Source organism: Poecilia mexicana, unplaced genomic scaffold (genome assembly GCF_051168715.1).
Source record: "Poecilia mexicana isolate PSO_F unplaced genomic scaffold, ASM5116871v1 scaffold_2, whole genome shotgun sequence".
Taxonomy (NCBI): domain Eukaryota; kingdom Metazoa; phylum Chordata; class Actinopteri; order Cyprinodontiformes; family Poeciliidae; genus Poecilia; species Poecilia mexicana.
Genome location: NW_028263371.1, coordinates 11,804,980 through 11,813,795, shown reverse-complemented (window position 1 = coordinate 11,813,795; position 8,816 = coordinate 11,804,980). Strand labels below are relative to the sequence as shown.

The following is an 8,816-nucleotide window of genomic DNA, read 5'->3' as shown; positions in this document are numbered from 1 at the left end:
AAACACCAAACCTCCAGAGTCTGCAGAGAAAGTTTGCTGTTTGCCAGCTGAGGTCATCATCAAGGTCAATCCCAGCTGTTTGAAGGAGGGTGTGATGTCATGCTGGTGCACGGCCACCAGGAGGCGCTCTCCAGCTGAGCTGAGATCCAGCAGCATCTCCACTGTCTGATCTGTTAGCATGGAGCTGCTGAGCTTCACACTCCTCCACTGCTCAGCTGTGGGTCTCTGAGGGAGAGTTTGTAGTCGGCAGACTGAGGAGAACAGAAAACTGTTCTTAACTTCGCCCTCATGAAGTCATAATATTTTTATATTATGGCGTTTTTATTTTATTATGGCATAGTTTACATAAATATTCTGTTCTGTTGCAGAGTGTGTATTAATCTGGTATTTTTAGTTTAAATTCCAACTTCATAAGAGCAAAGTAGATTATTTATGAAATGAAGCCTCAAACATGATGAATCTTCATGTTTTCCAGGTAAAAGATGGCGCAGCAGCAGGAAGTGGATTTCGGTAAGTGATCAGAAGCAGAAATGAAGAATCTTAAAGGAACAAACTGACCAATCACAGCCCTTGTTGCTGCCATGTGATGAAGCTCAGCCTCAGTGTCTTTATTGTTTTCATGCTTCCTGTTCAGTGAAGCTCTGGTGGAAACATTGTGAGTTTCTGTGAAACCTGGAGGTAAAAACTGAACTCAGATGGAAACTAAAAGGAACTGAAGTGAAGATCAGGCCAGCAGCTCTGATACTTCAGGAATATTTACTATATACACTAATTCATTTATCCAGTAATCACATCATTTATTACTAATTTATTATCTCAGACTTGCTGTGTCTTTTATTCCAACACTTGGTGACAGAGATGCTAAAGCTTAGAGATGGAGATGAAGAAAAAAAAGTGATGAAAATGTTAATCAGTCAATAATTTCATCACAATATTCACCAATACTATCATAATTTCCTGTTTTCCTAGAATAGTGCAGCTCCATATTTAGAATGTGTTTCTTTTATTGTTCTTCCTGCAGTGAGGAAGGAAAGTGATGAACCAGAAGCTTCATTTGGTCTCATGTAGACAGAATCGGTGGTCGTCACTCAGATATGAGGCAGAAACACAACAGCAGGTTTAGACCTGAGGAGCTGATCAACAGACTCTGAATCTCTGGATGGAGCAACATGAATAGTTGATCTTCATCACGTTTTTCTCTCAGACGTTGGTTTGAATTAATTATACTTCTGATTTCTGCCTGCAGAGAAAATACTTTTCAAGGTTCGCAGTGAGTTTGTGGAGAGAGTTTCTGAGGAAATCCTTCGTCGGCTCCTCGATGACCTGGAGAAAGATGGCGTCCTTACTCGCTTGGAGAAGGGGGCGATACTTCAAGGGAACCCAACCACAGTAGACAAGGCTCGTAACACCATGGATGCTGTGAGGATGAAAGGACAGAGAGCCTGCAGATTGATGGTCAGACGTCTTCACCACAGAGATCCCACTCTGTCCAACCAGCTGGGTTTGTCCTCTTTGTCTCCTGTTAAAGGTGAGACACACAGTTCATTAAATCTGCTTTTACAGCCTCTACTGTCTGTGATTCAACTCTAAATGATCATTAAATCTGTTTTCCTCCAGTTGCTCTCAGAAGGACCAACACTTCAGATGTGACTTTTAGAAACGTCTTAAATTCTCTGTCGTTTTTCTAATTCTGGTTCCTCTTTGCATGTCTCCTTCACAGAACAAATCTGGATTTCCTGGTGGGGTCATGACCCCTCCCTCTCAACTAGAACTGCATTAAAGTTCAGTTCCCAGATAAAAACTGAACAGATTTACAGCCTCACAATAAACTGCTTCATCCTGATGGAACTGTTGTTGTTCAGATCCCGTCTTACTGATCTGGTCTCTGATTTTGAAAAAGCAGTCCAAACCACTGCTTCCACTTCAGGATCCGTAAGACTGATCCAAAAACCGTTTGAACCGTACGAGAGGGTTGTTTGTCTTCTTCAATAATACCGCGAATCATATCTGTACCTCACTCACAGTAATAGCATTGATGAGATAGATATGGTGTGTTGAGCTCTGAAACTTTGACAGAAGTGTGAAAATGAATGGCTGAGAACCTGAAAACAGAAAACCATCAGCCCCAGAGCAATTTTGACAGGTTTTTATGGAAGCTGACACTCGGTGCGACGTCATGATCAGATTTTGTACCAATAGAGCGATATTTGGAGGCATGAGGGCAAATTAAAAATGTTCAGGAATGTAATATGGGATAAGGGTGAGGCAGTAGAAATGAATGGAAGTCAATGGAAAGTCCCCACAAAGAGCCTGACCATCATTTATTTGTGTGTCTGAGCATCACAGCTGGAGGTTCTATAAGCAGAGAGCTGAGCGGGTCAGAACCCAGAGAACAGAGACCAACAGGTCTAGTTTATATTTTATTCACTGTGAAGGAAACAAAGTAAAAACACAAACATGATTCCAGTTTAGACCTGAAAATGTTTCAAACTCAGTTTTGGCTCTAATTTCCTTCCTGAACTCAGAAGTTCTCCAGATGTTTGTGAGGAGACGAGCCAGCAGAGATCAAAGGTCATGAAGGAGTGAAGGAGTCGATTCAAACCAGATGTTACTGCTGGAAACATCTGGACTCATGATGGGAACCAGCTTCCTGCTTCACAGGACACTTACTGGACCTGGATCACTGGACTGACTGGTTCTGGTTTCTCTCTGCAGAAGTCCAGAAGATGGAAGATCTGGATCTGAAGAAGAACAGAGCAGAACCTCCAGGACCCATCAGTCCGTCTGTGAGGAGTGACCGGTCCAGAGGTGAACCTCCATTCTTCAGTACTGAACCTGGACCATCAGACAGAAAGTAAGAAACCAGTTTCTATCTGGTTCATGTGAATCTATAGAGATAAAATATAAATGATATCAACTGGTTGGTCTCAATGCTTAAATAAAAAGTAAAAATTTAGATTTTAAATTAACTTAAAGCTAAATAAACATGAAGGATGTTGGTCAGTGAATCAGAGTCTGAATGAATCGATGATAAAAATGTTGCATGAAAACAAAACAACTAAGAATGTGAGGAGCAACGACTCAGATTATATACTGGGAACACTGGGTCCAGTTTATTAACTGGGAACACTGGGTCCAGTTTATTAACTGGGAACACTGGGTCCAGTTTATTAACTGGGAACACTGGGTCCAGTTTATTAACTGGGAACACTGGGTCCAGTTTATTTACTGGGAACACTGGGTCCAGTTGACCCAGGTAGGCTGATGACCTGGCCACGCCCACTGAACCAAGCAGCTCCAAACAGAAAGGTCAAAGGTCAGAGCAGCTGTAGAGGACTGGGCGGGTCTCCTGGTTCTGAGGTTCTGCTTCCTGCTCGGTTCTTGGGTTCTGGTCTTTAATGACCCACATCGACTCTTCAGACCAGATGAACAGCTTTAGTTCTGATATCAGGGACCAGATCTTCTGTTCTCCACCTTCTACCACTAGATGGCAGCAGTGAGACGTTGTGCAGTGCATTCTGGGCTTTGGAGTTCTAATAGTGGACACCATAGAAGTACTTGGTGGACTAATCCCTAGAAATACGATCTGATCATCTCCATCAAACTGGGACATGAGCCTGTTGTCCTGCAGGTTCTGCTTTGACCCATGTGACCCAGACCAGTAGAACCAGTTCTGGAGAAAACGTTGAGTTTGACCAACAGATCAGTCTGAATGTTTCACTCTGGAGCTTCAGACCTGCAGCAGTTTGTGTTCAGAGCTTCTTCTCTGGTTTTTATCTCAGTTTCTCACTGATTGATCTGAATAACAACATGTTTGTGTTTCAGACGTCAAAACCTTAAACGGAAAGCAGAACCTCCAGGATCCAGCTGTCCCTCCATGAGGAGTGACCGGTCCAAAGGAAAACCTCCAGTCTTCAGAACTGAACCTGGACCATCAGAACCAGAGTAAGAAACCAGTTTCTAACTGGTTCATGTGACTCTGCAGAGCAGGACTGGTTCTCGGCATGGATACACGAGGAGACAGGCAGAAAGTAAAGGAGGCTTTATTATGCGTCCATTTTCTGCTCCATGATATTTATTAACATTGATGACTAGTGATTGATTGATGGGATAAACTTTGTCCAACTCCACAACAAAACTCAACCCTAAAACCTTGAAATGAAAAAGTTTCTTCATAAACTTTTTATTTTCTTGTTAAATCCAAGATTTAACCAACAACATAACATTTATCTACTTGGATTGTGATCATGCAGTTTTGCATCTTAAGCTGATTTGAACCTAAATGAAGATAAAAACACATTTCTTTCAAACAGTAATAACAGACAGACTAAAGCAGAAGGTTTTTAAACTCAAAGCTTCAAAAGTCTTTCTTCCTGCTCCTGTTTTCTACTGTCTCTTTGCTTCAGTGCTCAGTGAGACATCAGGCAGGATGAATGATCTTAAAGATTCACTGAATGTTGGCTGTGGTTGGTTACCCAGCATTGGCTCAGGTGATGCACAGCAGCTTTATTACAGGAGACACACCTGATGGAGAACCAACACAGAAAATGAGAAGGGAGAGGGCAGGTCAGACATTTTCTGTTTCATTTGGAAAAGGGAGGGGCAGCAATTTGACTCAAAATAGGGATTTTGTTTGAAGTTGAAAAAGAGGAAAAGGATAAAGAAGGAAGATATGTAATGATTGTAGGACGAATCGGAGAAATGACAATTTCAGTAAAAAATGTATATGAGGAGAAGGACAGTTTCCTGAAACAAACAGTCAGAATAATAACTGATGATGGAAAAGGAATGAAACTGATGGGGGAGACTTTAATACGGTTTAAAATAATATATTAGTTAGATACTCTTCTGATTATGGGCCACAGACAACGACATCCAGAATGCTAAATAATATTATAAAGAGCTGGTCTGATTGATGCTTGGAGAAATATCAACCCCAAGAAGAGAGACGACACATTTTACTCAGATCCACACAAAAGCTACTCTGGAATAGATTATCTATACAAATCTGAGCCACATATACATAAGGTATTAAAATGTAACATAGAAAATAGAACTAGAACTGGCCATGCAGCTATAATGTTGTCTCTGTGTGGACAGACAGATTCTGGTTCATTTGTCCTGGTTCCTCCACAGAGAGGATCTGCAGAGCTCAGAGGTTCCCACTGATCCGTCTGTCCAGCAGCACCAAACACAGCTGGACTCCATATTTATGGTCTGTACATCGGTTCTGTTCAGTCTGTAGACCAGAGGACTGTCAGTCTGTCCAACATGGACCTGATGTTCAGATCTAGTCTGATATCTTCTCATTCTGTTCCAGCTGCTGGAGGAAAACATTGTCACATTCGTGAAGAACGAGCTGAAGAAGATCCAAAAGGTTCTGAGTCCAGATGACCCAGAATGCTCAGAGGATCAGAGTGAGGATGAGGAGCAGAGGAGGAGCAGCAGAGAGGCGGTGATGAAGATCACCCTGAACTTCCTGAGGAAGATGAAGCAGGAGGAGCTGGCTGACCGTCTGCAGAGCAGTAAGAGGATTTCTACAACAATTCTGCTGTTATGTTGAATAATTAAAACATGATTACATGAGAAAATGAATTCAACTGAAATCAAACAAGAGAAACGAACAAACACAGAAAATCTTAATCAAACAGTCACATGAGCTCAATGACGTTCTGGATTCAGCAGCTTTTTTATTTAAACATCACCTGTGGTGACTGATGTGCTGCTCATGAAATATAAACTTTGGGAATTTTATATTTACCGTAAAATACTGTAAAAAACAAACATGGCAGCAATGCACAAGATAAAAACCCATTTTAGTTTTAATTCCTGCACCCAGTACATAAAAATGTTCCATTCAGCTGCAGATGAAGAACCTTCAGAAACACACAGACAGCTACCAAATTCACCCTGTGATGCAGCAGCGCCAACATTGAGGGCCAGTAAATGATAAACTGCTGCTGATCTGCATGACATGAACTCTCCGACTGTCTACCGTCCATCTACATGCATCCAGACAGAAGAGGTGGCTAGAAGGTCTCCTTGTTGAACTGAGCTGCAGGCATTTGATGCAGATCAAGTTCAAAAAGTTCTTGCCAAGGTTTTTCTACAGTTTTTCCTGTTTATCCCTAAACAACCAACTATCAAAGTGTCTCTGAATCCTTCTGCTTAGGGCAGAACCTGGATTTCTACTGGAAGTTGGTTTGTAAAGAGTAAACAGGACAGTGGAGAGAACAGTTCCCTGGCTTGACCCAGTGCTGCGTAATATTGTGTCCCAGTTTGTTGTTTTCATTGGTCACTCTCCCCAGCTGCAGTGGCCTGTCCAGACCTTACAGTGTGTTGTCTCCATGCAGGGACTCGAGCTGGAAAATGTCAACGGAAACTCAAGTTAAACTTGAAGAAGAAGTTCCAGAGTCTCTCTGAAGGCGTCGCTGAACCTGGAAATCAAACCTTTCTGAACCAGATCTACACAGAGCTCCACATCACAGAGGGGTTAACTAGAGAGGTCAACCAGGAACATGAGGTCAGACGGATTGAAACAGCATCCAGGAGACAAGAAACAATCAGGAGAGAAGACATCTTTATACCTGGAAGTGATCAACCAATCAGAACAGTGATGACCATGGGAGTGGCTGGCATTGGGAAAACACTGTTAACACAGAAGTTCACTCTGGACTGGGCTGAGGGCAGAACCAACCAGAACATCCAGTTCATATTTCCATTGACTTTCAGAGAGCTGAATGTACTGAAAGAAGAAAAGTTCAGCTTGGTGGAACTGATTCATCACTTCTTTGAAGATATTAAAGACGCAGGAATCCGCAGCTTTAAAAAGTTCCAGGTTCTGTTCATCTTTGACGGTCTGGATGAGAGTCGACTTCTTCTGGACTTTGATGATAATCTGATCCTGACTGATGCTACAGAGTCCAGCTCAGTGGATGTTCTGCTGACAAACCTCATCAGGGGGAAACTGCTTCCCTCTGCTCTCCTCTGGATAACCACACGACCTGCAGCAGCCAATCAGATCCCTGCTGAGTGCGTTGGCATGGTAACAGAGGTCAGAGGGTTCACTGACCCCCAGAAGGAGGAGTACTTCAGGAAGAGATTCAGAGGTGATGAAGAGAAGGCCAGCAGGATCATCTCCCACATCCAGAAATCAAAAAGTCTCCACATCATGTGTCACATCCCAGTTTTCTGCTGGATCACTGCTAAAGTTCTGGAGGATGTGATGAAGACCAGAGAGGAAGAAGAGCTGCCCAAGACCCTGACTGAGATGTACATAGAGTTCCTGCTGGTTCAGCTCAAAATCAAGAAGGAAAAGTTTGATGGACGACGAAAGACAAAAACTATCTGGAGTCCAGAGAACAGGAAGCTGATTGAGTCTCTAGGAAGACTGGCTCTAGATCAGCTGCTGGAGGGAAACCTGGTCTTCTATGACAAAGATCTTGATAAATGTGGCATCAACATCAAAGATGCTGCGTTGTTCTCAGGAGTTTTCACTGAGATGTTTAAAACGGAGAGAGGAACGCGCAACATCTCCGTCTACTCCTTTGTTCATCTGAGCATCCAGGAGTTTCTGGCTGCCGTCTACATGCTCCACTGCTTCACCAGCAGGAGGTCAGAGGTCATCAAGACGTTCCTGGGAGAAAAATACAATGAAACATCTCTAGATGAGTTCATGAAGAAAGTCATGTATAATTCCCTCAGCAGTGAAAATGGCCACCTGGACCTGTTTGTCCGCTTCCTTCATGGTCTCACTGTGGAGTCCAACCAGAGACTCTTAGAGGATCTGCTGGGTCAGACAGAGAACCGTCCAGAAACCATCCAGGGAATCATCACCAACCTGAAGGAGATGAACACTGATAGAATCTCTCCTGCCAGAAGCATCAACATCTTCTACTGTCTGGTGGAGATGAACGACGTCTCATTTTATCAGGAGATCCAACGGCTGCTGGATTCAGGGAAGCAGCTCTCAGTGACTGACTGTTCAGCTCTGGCCTTCATGCTGCAGATGTCAGAGGTTCTGGATGAGTTGGACCTGGAGAAGTACAACACATCATCAGATGGACGACGGAGACTGGTTCCAGCTGTGAGGAACTGCAGAAAGGCTCGGTGAGTCCAGATGTTTTCATTGTGTGAATGCTGATTCAGCACTATTGTCCTCCTGTTTCTTCTTCTTTCTTCAAGTTGATTCTGGATGTTTTTGGCCTTTAACTACTTCCTTCATCCTCTGGATGATTTCAGCCATTCAAACATCTAAACATTCAGTTCATCCAGGACAGCTGCAGCTTCTGGTTTTTACACATTTTGATCTTTTAAAAATATTTAACTTTTTATCAGTTTTCAGGTTGAAATGAATAGAAAACCCTGAACTCTAGAAAATGTCTATTTCCTCTCAGATCCAATCAGCCAGTGAGACTTTTTAAACTTTAAACTCTCTTCACTCATTGAGCTGCTGCTCCATAATTCACCTTTTAGGATCTTTGACTGTTTTTATAAAATAATTGTTTAGGTTTGATGGAAAGTTGAACCATTAAAATAAACCGTTGCATTAATTATAAACTTTGTGAACAGTGTTGATCTTCTTCATCCCGTCATCATCCTCTCCTCTTCCTCCTCCACTAGTTTCCTCTGAGTTTGTAACTGAGACCAAAATGTGGTGATTGTTGTCTGGTTCCAGAAAAAGTCCTAGTTTCTGTCAGATCCTCCCAAAGCTCTGAGAACTCTGCTTCCAGAGCTGGAACCATTTTCCTCATCAACTCTTCATCTGCAGCCTTTGTTGAAGCTGTTAGCTGTCCTCCATGAAGACCTGCAGAGAC

The 8,816-nt window shown here is 42.7% G+C and overlaps 1 protein-coding gene across 1 annotated transcript in view; it reads left to right on the top strand.

Annotated features, from left to right (window-relative positions):
• Window positions 1-466: 466 nt before the first annotated feature.
• LOC106911123 (protein NLRC3-like) overlaps window positions 467-8,816 on the top strand; it is a 52,310-nt gene continuing 43,960 nt past the window's right edge. The window contains exons 1-7 of the mRNA XM_088010774.1: window positions 467-510; window positions 1,247-1,528; window positions 2,716-2,854; window positions 3,826-3,945; window positions 5,137-5,215; window positions 5,321-5,525; window positions 6,354-8,109. Coding sequence (XP_087866900.1) covers window positions 483-510; window positions 1,247-1,528; window positions 2,716-2,854; window positions 3,826-3,945; window positions 5,137-5,215; window positions 5,321-5,525; window positions 6,354-8,109 — 2,609 coding nt within the window. The 5' untranslated portion in view covers window positions 467-482. The remainder of the gene's footprint in view (window positions 511-1,246; window positions 1,529-2,715; window positions 2,855-3,825; window positions 3,946-5,136; window positions 5,216-5,320; window positions 5,526-6,353; window positions 8,110-8,816) is intronic.